This window comes from Pelodiscus sinensis, chromosome 9 (genome assembly GCF_049634645.1).
Source record: "Pelodiscus sinensis isolate JC-2024 chromosome 9, ASM4963464v1, whole genome shotgun sequence".
Lineage (NCBI taxonomy): Eukaryota > Metazoa > Chordata > Testudines > Trionychidae > Pelodiscus > Pelodiscus sinensis.
In genome coordinates this window covers 44,123,284-44,138,076 of record NC_134719.1, presented here as the reverse complement: position 1 = coordinate 44,138,076, position 14,793 = coordinate 44,123,284, and the positions used below count along the sequence as shown (strand labels likewise).

The following is a 14,793-nucleotide window of genomic DNA, read 5'->3' as shown; positions in this document are numbered from 1 at the left end:
GGCATTTGCTAACTTAAATGTTTGATTTAGCACCATAACATTCTTTTGACACATTTTGTGGTCTTTAAAACATTATTTTCTAAGTTGTTTTTAAAAGCAAGCAAAAAAGAACAATTCACATTTTATTAAACCTATGTGGATCATCAGCAGAGTTGAGACCTTTAGCTCCACAGCCCCCGTTTCTACTACTTAAGATAATGGAAAGCTTCAGAGGGGTAGCCGAGTTAGCCTGTAACTGGAAAAACTTAGTCAACAACAAATCGTCTAGCAGCACCTTAAAGACTAACAAAACATGTAGATGGTTTCATGCGCTTTCGTGGGAACAAGAAGTGGGTTATACCCACAAAAGCTCCTGATACCATCTACTTGTTTTGTTAATCTTTAAGATAATTGAGCAATTGGTAGTGATAGCAAACTTTTATCCTTAATGTACACTGATCAGCAGAGTGGTATGACACATACCTTTGCTAGTAGCCTTACAGCTGTTTGCTGAGAGCAGAGCCATGTCAAGACTTACAATCCTGTGTTCAATTCCAGATTCTGGAGGGGTAGGTGCTCCCATAGATAAGGCCCTCTGCCCTCTCCCCTGCCTCTTTTGCTCACTTTTCTGTATTCATGTCAGCAGAAGGGGCTCCTAGAGCATGGGGGGGGGGAATAGTCTCCCTGTTGGCAGTATTGGTGCCTGGCACCATACAGCTCCCAGAAGTATGGAGGAACAGCTGCACAGAAAGTCATGCTCAGCTCCTGCAGCCCTAGAATGGAGCAGGCTCAGTCACTTGGTGATGATTGTGCCTGTTCAGTCAGATCAGCATGTAGGAGGAGTTGTTTCAGATGTGTGATATGTGCAGCTGGGATCTTTAGATCATAAATGCCTACAGCCTCTTAACAAACCTCTATTGAATATGTACTAACTGCAGTTTTTCAGAAACGTATAGATTGGCCAAATCGGGGTAGATTTTCAGGGAATGGCAACAAGAACATGTTTAACATTAGGGCAACCTCCCTTGCAAATTCCGATTTCCAAGTGTGGAGGTGCTAGAGCTTCTCAATTAAACAGTCGTAATAATTTTTAACCTCCCCCTCCAAAAAAAAACCCCCACAGTTATTTTCCCTTATGTCCTTAGGAAAAGCTGAACTGTAATGGCTTAATTTTTTATTTAAATAAATGAAAATTCTTCCTGAGACAGTCTAAGGATGTGAAAAGTTAACCAGTAAACATCACATCTCTGTCCATGGGGAGCCCTGGCATGCTGCAGGCAGGGGCTGCTCTGACGGGATGCAGACCTGGAGCCAGCAGCAGCCCCAACCCCTGTGTGGAGGCTGGGAGCCAGCAGAACCAGCCCCAGCGCAGGAGGTGGAAGCCCACTGCAGCGCCAGCAGGGATATACCACTTTAGTTGGTTGACCTATTAAATGTTAGGTTAACTAATTAACTGGGATTTTACATCCCTAAGATATCCAGCATGCAAAAATTCAGCCCTGATAGTTGAAGGTTGGGGAACTGTACTGAAAACAGTCTTATGGAACATGTTATACAACATGAACTACAGTTCATATAACTATAATGTTAATTTAAAATAAAATCTCCTACAACTTTGGGTTGAAGGTTTCCTACACGTAATATTAATTTCACATTGTGAACACTGTCTTTCTTTTTCTTTTCAAGGAAATGGAGAAATCTGATGCCAATAACTTCTTAATCCTATTCCGGGATTCAGGCTGCCAGTTCAGATCTCTGTATACATACTGCCCTGACACTGAAGAAATCAATAAGCTGACTGGGATAGGCCCCAAATCAATCACAAAGAAAATGATAGAGGGACTATATAAATACAACTCTGACAGGAAACAGTTTAGTCACATACCGGCTAAAACGCTGTCTGCCAGTGTTGATGCAATTACCATTCACAGCCATTTGTGGCAAACCAAGAGACCAGTAACTCCTAAAAAACTTTTACCTACCAAGGCATAGTAGAGGGGGAAAATATTTGCTTCAGACATTTGTGGTAAAATTGCACTTCATCTTTACTGCCTATAGAAAATAGGTTTCTAGTTGCAACAAGACTTACAGAACTTGAAATTGGACAAGCTCTTATGCACAACTGGAATGTAAACAGTATTTAGGAGTACTTTAGAAGACTTGTCACTTAAGTGATACAACTACAAGTGATAATGGAAATGTATGATTCATGTTTGGAAATTATGTGCTAATACAGACTGTAGGGTATATTTGCTCTATATTTTGATTAGATAAGCACTGAATGTTTATCTGTAGTGACTGAAAACATTTTTTACATTTGTTGCCTTATGTGTTTGTGCTTGTCTTGAAATTTAATTTTCTTGCTGTTTTTTCCTTCACTTTTCTTAATATTATTTTCAATGTCATTGAATTTTACTAATGGATCCTATCCTGAAATACAAACAAAAAGGTGGTTTATTATGAGGTACAGAATATTTTGTGGTCATTCTAAGACATCCTGGTCTTTTTCTGAAAGACCTTCATTGTATGTTCTCATGATTACAGAAACATTCATCACACTGTATTTCCAGTTCCATTTCAACTGGTTTGTTTATTTTTTAAACTAAATATTAAGGGAATTCTTTGAGCTGCTTAAAGTGACATTTCCTTCAGATTAAATTATTATTTAGTAACTAAAATATTCAGGAGTCACAAAATTCACTAAGTAAATCTGTTCTTTTCACCTTAGTTCTACCCAACTCTGCCTTAAACAATTTTTGCTGTGGATAGACAGACATCCATTACAGGTTTCAGTCTGTCCAGCTTTCTAAAAAGCAAATCACTTTTTTACATACTCTGACAGATGACATTTAAAGAATTTCTTATCCATTCAATATAACTATGGCGAAGAACCTAGTTGATATTTCAGGTTTATAACAATAGAAACACTTTTGAAAATAGCCAATGGAACGTATTTCAGTTTTATTTACAAATGGGTGCAGTATTATTTACAACTTATTATTTCATAAGTGTTTCATTATTTTACATGTCATTATTGTGCTTAATGTTTTTCTTTTGTATAATTATTTTCAGTGTAGCACTGTTCCAAAAAAACTACAAACTTGAAACCTCCCCCAAATCTGTGGTTTTTTGGCATTGTGTACCAGAGGATTAGTTGGTGGGAGGGGGACAAACTCATTCTCAGGAAAAGATTTGAATGATTTATGATCCTGTTCTGTTTGTGTTGTGACAACTGTGTAAGCATAAGGACAGTATTGTACTTATAACTATTGAAGTCATTCTGTTTCATGGGGAGTAGAGACTAAAATTATATATTTCTCTCATTGAACTTCTTAGAGAGAAATAATGCCTCACTACTATGATGTATTCATTTACTTAAAGATTCACAGGAATGAGATGTCTTTAAACAGTTTAGAACAGTACTTTTTTAATTATTATAAGGCCTTAGGCATAAATGCATTGGGTTGTTTATCAACTTTTTCTCAAATGGTGTCAATATTTTACTATAATTTATGTTCTTATATTTATGTATATTTGTTAAAACTGTAAAAAAGAACACTTTAAAAAACATGTTAAAGTTGTATGTGGCTCAAAACTACTTGTGGCTAGCTGATTCCTATTGTTTGCATGTATATGATCAGGATAAGTAACTCTTATTTCAAGTGTATACAGATTGTGTATATATTATATAAATATTAAATATGGGTGGGGAGGGTTTGCACATTCTGCCTGCTAGATAGCTCAAACAACTACTGTTATATGAACTTGTGTATAATAAACATTAGTTTAAGAAAAGTCAATGCTGGAGTAAAGTGCCAATGGATGGAATTAACAGATGTGGATATGGTGAATACATCTATGAAGATTTATTTATCATGAGAGACTTTTTTTTTTTCCTAAAACCGATCAAGGATTTGACTGAAGACTTGCACTTCTCACTAATACATGCACATCCATTTTAAAATACATGCCAGGGGGATTATTTGAAATATGGCAGTGTATTATGTTCATATTTGTCTACAGGTTAAAAGATGTGCAATGTCTATAGGTAGAATATGAACAATGCAACTGAAAAGTTAATTGCTCACAATTTAAAATTTTACTCAATACAGGAAAAGTGAAGATGGATGCTTTTTCTTTTTAAGCCTATAAATTTTCTAATTACAGTGTATCTTTGGTTGGGGTCATGTTTAAAAAAATATAAAAGGAAAAAAATTCATAAAGGCTATCGTTTATCATTGATTTTTTTCACAACACACTGGTGCTTTATTATTGTTGTTTCTATGACTGAATTTGCCAAACATTCATCTTAGTTTCCAGAGCAAAATTCAAATTATAACAGTCATAATAGCTACTGAAACCATTTTTAAAATTTTAGTATGACTGTTTTTATCACTTGGCTGTTTAAAGCCAAATTCAGCTATTTAATTATGATTTAATGGGCACTGTTGAGAAATGTACAGTGTATTGTGTGCTTACTTGTCCACTTCTATGGATCACTGCTTCCATATTTTTTCAAATAGTGTGCTGTACAATATTGTCGTATTGCTACTTACGTGGTACAGTGTAGTTTTTCCTTTCAGTTAAATAAAAGCATGACACCAAAAATGATACATTTTCTCATGCTCTCTCGTATTATGTTTGAATATAAACTGAAAGTGATGTTTATCAATTTACCTACCTATTCAAAACATGTTCATTGTGGTAGATGATACTGTTACATATTTTTGAAAAAATACATACAGATTTTTATTTTTCTCTTTATCCCCCATTTATAATAGAATTATAGAACTGCAAAGAACCTCAAAAGGTCATCAAGTCTAATCCCCTGTACTCCTGGGAGGACCAAGCACCATTTAGACCATCCCTAACAGGTGTTTATCTAACCTGCTCTTAAAAATCTCCAATGATGGAGATTCCACAAGGCCCCTAGGCAATTTATTCTAGAGCTTAAAACACCCTGACAGGAAACCAGTAGCAGATCAAGTCTGTCAATGACTTGCAAAGGAACTGAAAACAATTTTTATTTCTCATGAACTGAAGAATTTTTAATTTGTAATTTAGATTTCAGAGAACATTTTCAGATAAAAACATGAATTTCTAAAATAGCACATTTTTATTTAAGCTATTTAATAGACTTACATTAGGTCAAATTGATGCTCATTTATGTATTTCAACATGTTTCATAGAAATACTAATTCCACCATGAAACTATACTACCTGTAGTTAGAATCTGGATAGTTCTCTAAGCCTGAGAATATAAAAAATGAGGACAATTAAACACTATAAAGTTATTTTAATAACATCACTGTTCCCAAAATTTTGAAGTCAATATTTTTTCTTTTAAATTGGCAGAACTATTGTAAAGGCCTGAATTTCATAGATTCTGAGCACCTGAAAATGTCATTGGCTACAAAAGGCAAACTGTATGCTTGTTAATCTGAGAGTGCCCATACAATTTCTTACTCTCCTCACAGTTTGGTTAAATTAAGGGAGATTCTATGAGCCTGATTCTCTCAGCTTCACTCAAGTAACACTAAGTCGCCAGGAAGTTATCTTAAATGGCTTTCTAAATAGCCCCTTTAGGAAGGAGACATTTCCTCTTATGTTCTAAACAGTTTGCCAAACTTCAGGATCTTGAGCTGTTTCTGTTAAGAGAAATTGAGGAATACAACAGATACTTCTTTGATGCAATCCTGCTTCTAGAAATACTTCCATCAACCAATGTCCAGAAAAACCCATCTGCCTACTTAGCTCAATTTCTGACCAGCCTTGCATGAGGCATGTGCCCTGGGGGATGGTCCTTATTTTTTTCAGCTATCCAGCTCCAAAAGGAGCTTAACTGCTGCTTGTATTCATCCTGCATGAAGAGTGGCTCTCACACCCCAATGCAGCACACTGGTAAGAAGGTGGCTGGTGGGAGGCAGGGCTTTGATCCAGTCCCGTTACTCCATCCTTCCCCCCAAAGCTGGGGCTGGGAGCTGGGATCTCAGGCTATGAAGAGTTGGTGGCTCTGTATAAGGATTCCATATACAGAAAGATTAACAAGACTTGGACTTTTCAGTGTGGAAAATAAATGATTAAAGGGTGGCAGGATATATGATATGTCTAGAAAATACAATAAGGAAATGTTATTCATTCCTTCACTAATATAACAAAAGAAGCTTAGCTGACCCAATTAAATTTATAAGCAGCAAATTTAAAAGAAACAAAATAGGTGACTGGGGATGGATCATGATGATTGCCTCTTCTGTTTATTCCTTCTAAAGCACCTAGTATTGGCCACTGTTGGAAGACCAGAAACAGGGCTAGAAGGACCATTGGTCTGACCCAGTATGGCCATTCTGATTTATATAGATCTGAAATGCATCTGCCCCCTCTGTAACCTACTAGACCCTATTCCCCTTCCAGAGCTGAGATAGAGCCCAGAAGTCCTGACGGGGTTTCTCTCTCCCTCTTTCTCTCTCTCCAGAGCTAGTAAAGTAAGAATATATATTAAAATGGTAATGCTAACCACTGTCCCTTAGTGACTTGCCCCAAGATGTCAGGATATGTTAATATTAGAGGCGAGTAGATGTGATATTTATTTTTCTTTTTATATATAGCAGTTAGATACAGTGCTCCTGTCAGCTAACTAAGTAGTTTTGCAGTGCCTTAGTAGCCCCTGGATAGAGATGATGTGGGAGGATGGGGTTGTTCTCCCCTCTCCCATTTTGGTGCTTGGCTTCTACTGAACATGCTCAGTAACACTGCTGAAAACTCTGTCCTCAGTCTGCCCCCTTCATTCTCTCTCTCTTCTCCCCCCATCACTGCATGCACAGGTTGCCCCCCCCCACCAAAATCTGAGATGGCACCCCTGAACAGTACCTATAAGAAATGTAAGTTACTTTCACTCCAGGGTTTCACAAATTACATAGCTGATTTATACCACCCCCTAACTCCACTTCCTGAAACAGAGGGCATTCCTGAGAGAAAGGAACAGAAAATCTCCATACCATGGTGAACCTCAGCAGCAACTGTGGCTCAGCTCTTAGTTTTATATTTTGGAGAATACCAGTCTTGGGATCAAAGGTATTTAGAACTACCTTTATTTCTCCACCCACAGCAAAATGATTGAGCACTACCTTTATTTTAGTTTATTTAGAACTATCTGCATTCCCTTCCCCCCTCGCCACACAGACAGCAGTACAGACCTGTGTGTTTAAAAAGGGCTCTAGAGGTGATCCTGGCAATTACAGACCAGTAAGTCTAACATCAGTACTGGGCAAATTAGTCAAAACAATAGTTAAGAATAAAATTGTTACACATGTAGAAGAACATAATTTGTTGGGCAAAAGTCAACATGGTTTCTGTAAAGGGAAATCCTGTCTTACTAATCTATTAGAGTTCTTTGAAGGGGTTAATAAACATGCAGGCAAGGGGGATCCAGTAGATATAGTATACTTAGATTTTCAGAAAGCCTTTGACAAAGTCCTTCACCAAAGGCTCTTGTGTAAATTACATTGTCATGGGATAAGAAGAAAGGTCCTTTCATGGATTGAGAACTGGTTAAAAGACTGGAAACAAAGGGTAGGAATAAATGGTAAATTTTCAGAATGGAGAGGGGTAACTAGTAGTGTCCCCCAAGGGTCAGTCCTAGGACCAATCCTATTCAACTTATTCATAAATGATCTAGAGAAAGGGGCAAGCAGTGAGGTAGTAAAGTTTGCGGGTGATACTAAACTGTTCAAGATAGTCAAGAGAGAAGCAGAATGTAAAGAACTTCAAAAAGATCTCACCAAACTGAGTGACTGGGCAACAAAATGGCAAATGAAGTTTAATGTGGATAAGTGTAAAGTAATGCACGTTGGAAAAAATAACCCCAACTGTACATATAGTTTGATGGCTAATTAGTCTATGACAAATCAGGAAAGAGATCTTGGAGTTATTGTGGATAGTTCTCTGAAAACATCCACACAGTGTGCTGCAGCAGTCAAAAAGGCAAATTGAATGTTAGGAATTATTAAGAAAGGGATAGAAAATAAGACACAGACTATCTTACTGCCCCTGTATAAAACTATGGTACGCCTACATCTTCAATACTGTGTACAGATGTAGTCCCCTCACCTCAAAAAAGACATTTTGGCCTTGGAAAGGGTTCAGAAAAGGGCAACTAAAATGATCAAGGGTTTGGAACAGGTCCCATACGAAGAGAGGCTAAAGTGACTGGGACTTTTCAGTTTGGAAAAGAGGAGACTGAGGGGGGATATGATAGAGGTATATAAACTCATGAGTGGTGTGGAGAATAAAGAAAAGTTATTTATTAGTTCCCTAAATAGAAGAACTAGAGGACACCAAATGAAATTAATGGGTAGCAGGTTTAAAACTAATAAGCGAAAGTTCTTCACACAGCGTATAGTCAACCTGTGGAACTTCTTGCCAGAGGAGGCTGTGAAGGCTAGAATTATAACAGAGTTTAAAGAGAAGCTAGATAAATTCATGGAGGTTAGGTCCATAAAAGGCTATTAGCCAGGGAGTAGGAATGGTGTCCCTGGCCTCTGTTTGTCAGAGGATAGAGATGGATGGCAGGAGACAAATCGCTTGATCTTTGTCTTTGGTCCACCCCCTCCGGGGCACTTGGTGCTGGCCACTGTCAGCAGACAGGCTACTGGCTAGATGGACCTTTGGTCTGACCCAGTATGGCCATTCTTATGTTCTTATGAGCACATCTTGACTGAAGATGAGGATCCAGCCCTAGCTATTTGCAGATCTTTTCCCAATTCTCTATTATTTTTATTATGTAATGATGTTAAAACTTTGGTCTTTGCAGAGCTATCTGCTGCCATCTCTGATACGAAAACAAACTTTCGCTTGCCACCTTCTAGTGTTTTCAAGGGCTGAGCAAACAGTCCTTATGGAAGTGTAGCCATAAAGGACCTTGAGGTCCATAACCCCTTCTGAGTTATTGTCAAGTTATGTTTAGTTAGCTATGCTTTTCAATCTGTGAAATTCCAAGCATCCTCCATTTTAAAAAAGACTTCAAATTCTTATTCTAAATTTGGAATTTAAAGCACACCATTTTATACCTCCACAGCTTCTCTCTCTTACAAAGAAATCACAAGATGGTGGAGCCCTAGGTCTGTTTGCCACTCTCTTGGTGCTGCAGCAACCCCCAGTGGCCAATCTCAGGCTAGGTCTACGCTATAGGGTTTTTTCAGAAAAAGCTACGATCACTTTTCTGAAAGAGGCTTTTCCGCCATTTGGCCCCGTCTAGACGGGGCCAAATGGTGGAAAAGCCTCCTCTTTTGGCAGAGCCCTTATCCCTCATAGAACGAGGCATACAGGCTCCCTGAAAGAGCGTGTTTGCTCTTCCACAAAAAAAGCGGAAAAGCAGACGTGTTCCTTGGACGTGGCAGAGTTTTTCCTACCCCTACAGTGTAGAGGTACCATCAGTATTGCTTCCCTCCTATCTTTGCATCTCCTTTTCCATGTTATGAGAAATAGTCCTATTTCCGCACTTTGATTTTCCAGGCACAACCAAACCCTGACCTTGGTTTAAATTAGGATTAGAGGAAGCTGCTTGCCAAATTTAGTGGTCCTAGTTCTTACGGTTTAGGAGAAGTAATTGAACAAACAGATGCACAGATAGATGCACTCTAATATATAGAGATTAACAGAATTGCAACTTGTATATTTCACCTATTCCAAATATTGCTGTATCTATATTCTCTCTTTTCAGAAAACTGTTTTTTAAATGCACAAAAATGCTAGAGTGATCCAGTTACCATGCATTGTTTCTTTAGTGTTGTTGAAGGCATTGCTGTTTCGGCCTCTTGTTTTCATTTCTTTTCATTCAGTTTGTCTAATGCTTTCTAGGTGATTCCCAAATGTTTGCTTTCAAATGTGGTTTACAGCACTGCTGCATACAATACAGAATAGCACATTAGCATCAATGTGATATGTGTCCTTGCCAAACTCAATGACACTGTCTTTAGGGATGATTTATAAAGTTTTTGGCATCTTTTCATAAGTTTAATTAACTCACATGCGGAGGCTGAAGTGATGCATTAAAACACTAACCTATATACATCAGAAGCTGTTTATTGGAATATGTTTAGCTATGTAAATTTAAAGTACATTCAAAAATCAACCTCAAGAGGCGGAGGTTACATGTATTGAATAAGTATTAGTACTTTTAGGAAAATGTAAAAACTAAAGCTGTACTAAAAACACAAATTCTGCATTTGTCTGTGGCAAGCAGTTTTCTAGGATTCCTGGTGATAAATTCTCCATGGATCATTACTTTCTAGTGGTGGAAAGGTTTGCGTGTTCCAATGACCCCTGAGAGTGACACTCCCTGGAGTCATGTACTCCCTTAGGGTCACCCATGGCAGAACGATCAAGGGTAAGATTCCAGACAAAGTGCGATCCAAGAAGTCTTCAACAGCAGAGCAGATGGAGGATAACTGCAAAATGGAGTTGAAACTCTTGTGTAATGTTACAGTGGCTGTGAAGGTGGATGAAGGCTGCAGCAGACAGAGGATCTCCATTCATCTTGGTGTCCATGGCATTGGTTTCAAGACCTCTATCTGACTAGGACAGTGGGGTGACTGTTGTGCATTGGTCTCCCCACTTTAAAAGAAGCCCCGCACAGGCATTTTCCAGTTTTTGGGGAAACAACACCTGTACAAGTCAAAAGTCTGGTGGTGATCAGCAAATGGCGACAGAAACAGGACAGTGAGATCCGGAAGTTCCTAGTCACAGACGGACACACAGGCGGTGGGTGTGTGATTCAGTTGTCTTGCTCAAGGACTGAGGCAGGTTGAGTATCTCAGCTTGTGCACCCATGGCTGAGCAGTTCTCTTTAGGACCCACTCTGCTCATCCCACATGGGGAGGGAGCTAGAAAAAATGCCCTAAAAACAGTCTTGCTTCTTTTTCTCCTGGCTGGATAGCCACATCCAGCAGGATCACCACCCCAGTGGTTGAAAATGTAAGAAACATTTCAACTTTGGAACCTGGAACGTATGTACCCTGATGGACAACTCAGACAGTGATCGACCAGAACGATGTACAGCTATGATTCCTCGTGAATTGAATCAGTTTAACAATGATATTGCTGCCTTGTCCGAAACTAGAAAAGCTGATAAAGAACAGATGAGGAAGGAGAAAGGAGGATACACCTACTTCTGGAAGGGAAAAGTCTTTAGATAGACCTCGATTGTATGATGTAGACTTTGCTATTAAGACTAAGCTTGTAATGTGCCTCTAAGCTGCCAATAGGCATCAGTGAGCAGCTTATGACATTCTGATGCTCACCAAAAACCAACAGGTAACTATTGTGAGCACCTATGCGCCAACAATGGACACCGATGACTGGATATAAAGAAAGATTTCTACTCTCAGCTAGAAACCATTTCATCATAGATCCCTAAAGAAGATAAGATAATTCTTCTGGGGGATTTCAATGCACATGTTGGACGAGACTCACACCTGTGGAAAGGAACAATCGGGAAGAAGGAGTTGGCAAAAGCAATTCAAATGGAATCCTACTCCTGAGTAAGTATGCTGAACATGAATTTATCATCATGAACACCCTTTTTCAACAAAAGGACAGGTTCAAAACATCTTGGAGACACCCACGTTCCAAGCACTGGCATCTTCACGACTATGTCATAGTTCGTGCTTGAGATTGTAGGGACATTGCAAGAGCAATGACAATTCCTGGTGACTGCTGGACTGATCATCACCTCACTCAATCAACAATGAAAATTAAGATCGCCCCCAAATGGAGGCTGCAAAAGATACAGATCAGATGCGAGCTGAAGGTTCAAGATCTGAAGGACCCCATTAAGCACTCTTAGAAGAAAAGTTTCCATCAGAGTTTCCAAAAGAAATTGAGGAACACTGGAGCAAGCTGAAAGCAGTAATTATCAATACCTGTGAGGAAACCATTGGCTACCACACCAGACAGCATCAGGACTGGTTTGATGAGAATGATGTTGAAATCGAGCAGCTCATCAATGGAAAGAGAATGGCATTTTGTGCTTGGCAGAATTATATGAATTGTAATACAAAGAGAAAAGCCCATTCTAAGGTGAAGGCGGAAGTCCAACATAAAACCAGAAAACTCAAGAACAAGTGGTGAACTGAGAGAACGCAAGAACACCAACATTTTGTAGATACCCACAATATACATGGTTTCTTTAGTGCTATTAAGGCTGTTTATGGGCCAGCTTGTCATGACATGAACCCCCTTCACTCCAAGGATGGAATCACACTTTTAAAGGACAATGAAGCCATTAATTTTCACTGGAAAGTACATTTTGAAGATCTTCTTAATTGTAACTCCATGGTTGCAGATGAAGTTCTTGAGGAAATCCCCCCAACAACCTTCTAGGGATGAGCTCGGAGACTCTCCTAATTTGCATGAGGTATAGTGCCATCAAGCAGATGAAGAACAACAAGGCAGCAGGTCCAGATGGGATCCCTGCTGAAATCTTTAAAGACGGCAGACCAGAGTTAATTCAGCAGCTTAGCCTGCTTATCCTTAAAACCTGGATAAAGGAGGAGAGACCCGGTGAAATGAGGGATACCTTGATTATAACCCTCCTTTAAAAAAGGGGATAAAGCAGACTGTGGAAACTATGGTAGTATCTCTCTCCTTGCTGTTGCAGGCAACGTTCTGGCATGGATCTTTTCAACCCATCTTCTGCCCCCATCAAAATAAATTTTACCGGAGTCACAGAATGACTTCCAACCATGTTGTGGAACTGCGGATATGATCCTCATTGAACAGCAGCAGCAAGAGAAGATTCGGGAGCAAAACAGACCACTGTGCATGGTTTTTATTGACCACTGTACATGGCTTTTATTGATATAACTAAAGCCTTTGACTCAGTGAATCGCTGTGCCCTTTGTACTATACTTTCGAAGACTGGATGTTCTGATAAATACATCAATGTCCAAAAGCTGCTTCATGACAACATGAGTGACTGTTCTGAGTAGCACTGGCTCCCCGTGTGAACCTTTCAAAGTACAAACAGGAGTCAAACAGGGCTGTATCATCACCCAAACATGATTGGAGTCTTTATTACAGTCATTTTCAACCTACTTGTTGGGAAGCTCCCAGTTGGCATTGAAATCATCTAAAGAAAGGATGGAAAGCTTTTTAGACTTAGCAAGCTGAAAGCTAAGAGTGAGATTTCCACCACATTTATTGTGGAATTCAGTATGCTGATGATAATGAAGTTTTGCCCACTCTGAGAAAGATCTTCAGGTTATCCTGAATGTGTATGCTGATACTTATACACAGAGCTTGACAAGCGGTGGCGAGCCCCGCTCACCAGCTGCGCGGTTTGGCACGCTGCCCATGCGCAAACCGTGCTGCGCATGCGCTGATCGCACTGCGGCACCATGCCGGGCTAAAATCTACTCGCCATAGGCGAGAAGATTGCCCTAATTGTCAAGCCCTGCTTATGCAAGTCTTGGTCTCACCCTCAACATCAAGAAAACCAAAATGCCCCATCAGCCTTCTCCAAGGCTATGTCTACACTATGTTTTTTTTTTTTGCAAAAGAGGCAATGCAAATGAAGCACTCATTAGCATTTTCTTGCACTTCATTTGCATAATCTCTTCTGATGCTTTTTGTGCACGAGGTTTTTGCACAAAAACTAGCAGTGTAGATGGATCCATTTTGCGCAAAAAACCCTTTTGCGCAAGATCTGTATGCCTCCTTTTTTGAGGCATAAAGGATCTTGTGCAAAAGGTTTTTTGGTGCAAAAACCTCTTGCACAAAAAGCATTGGAAGAGATTATGCAAATGAAGTACGATAAAATGCTAATGAGCGCTTCATTTCCATTGCCTCCTGCAAAAAAGAGGCAGTGTAGACATAGCCCAAATGAGGTACCATGCACCCCATCTATTCAAATAAATGGAAAGGCACTGGAGAATATTAATCATTTTCTGTAACGTGGAAGTTATCTTTCATCCAAGGCAGACATTGATGTAGAAATCCAACATCATTTGAGCTATGACAGTGCGGCTTTTGCTCGTTTACAGCATAGGGTTTTTTAAGATCATAACATTCGAACAGACACCAAACTTCTTGTCTGTCAAGCTGTCATTCTCCCAACACTATTGTACAGGTCTGCATCCTGGACAACCTACAGACATCACTTGAAAGTCTTGTGAGGTATCACCAACGCTGCCTCTGCAAGACCTTGAAGATCAAATGGGAAGACAGGCACACTAACAGTAATATCAGTGTTCTGGAAGAGGCAAAGACCACCAGGACTGAGACAGTGATTATCCATGAGCAACTTCCCTGGACTTGGTCACATTGTTCGGATGCCAGATCATTGCCTCCCAAAACAGATCCCGTTTTCCCAGCTGAAAGACAGATACTGTAACATAGGAGGACAACGGAAGCATTATAAGAACTTGCCAAAGAATAACTTAAAGAAGTGCAACGTTGACGTTGACACTTGAGAGACACTTGCCCAGGATCGTTCAAAATTGAGACGTCTTATGCAATGGCTCCCTGCATTTTGAATTTGCCCACCGACATGCTGAAGAAGAGAAGAGGCACAGGAGGAAGGAGAGACTGACTTCTAGTCATGGTCAACAGCCTCATGCTGTACCTGGAAACATCTGTCCTCAATGTAATAGAACTTGTGATTCAAGGATTGGCCTGATCAGCCACCTGAGGGTCCACAGCTCCCATGGCAGATGATCATACTCAGCAACAAGTGCTTGCCCATGATCATCATCATCACCAACAGGCTCCAAGGCAATCTGACTTATTGACCAGAAAGACTGATCAAGCAATGTAACC

General features: G+C 39.6%; 1 protein-coding gene across 5 annotated transcripts in view; it reads left to right on the top strand.

The window, feature by feature from the left end:
* The window catches only part of CAMSAP2 (calmodulin regulated spectrin associated protein family member 2), a 181,935-nt gene extending 177,349 nt beyond the window's left edge, over positions 1-4,586 (top strand). For all 5 annotated transcript variants that reach the window (XM_075936672.1, XM_075936673.1, XM_075936674.1 and 2 more), the window contains one exon: positions 1,666-4,586. In XM_075936672.1, coding sequence (XP_075792787.1) covers positions 1,666-1,971 — 306 coding nt within the window. In that variant the 3' untranslated portion in view covers positions 1,972-4,586. The remainder of the gene's footprint in view (positions 1-1,665) is intronic.
* The last annotated feature ends 10,207 nt before the right edge of the window (positions 4,587-14,793 follow it).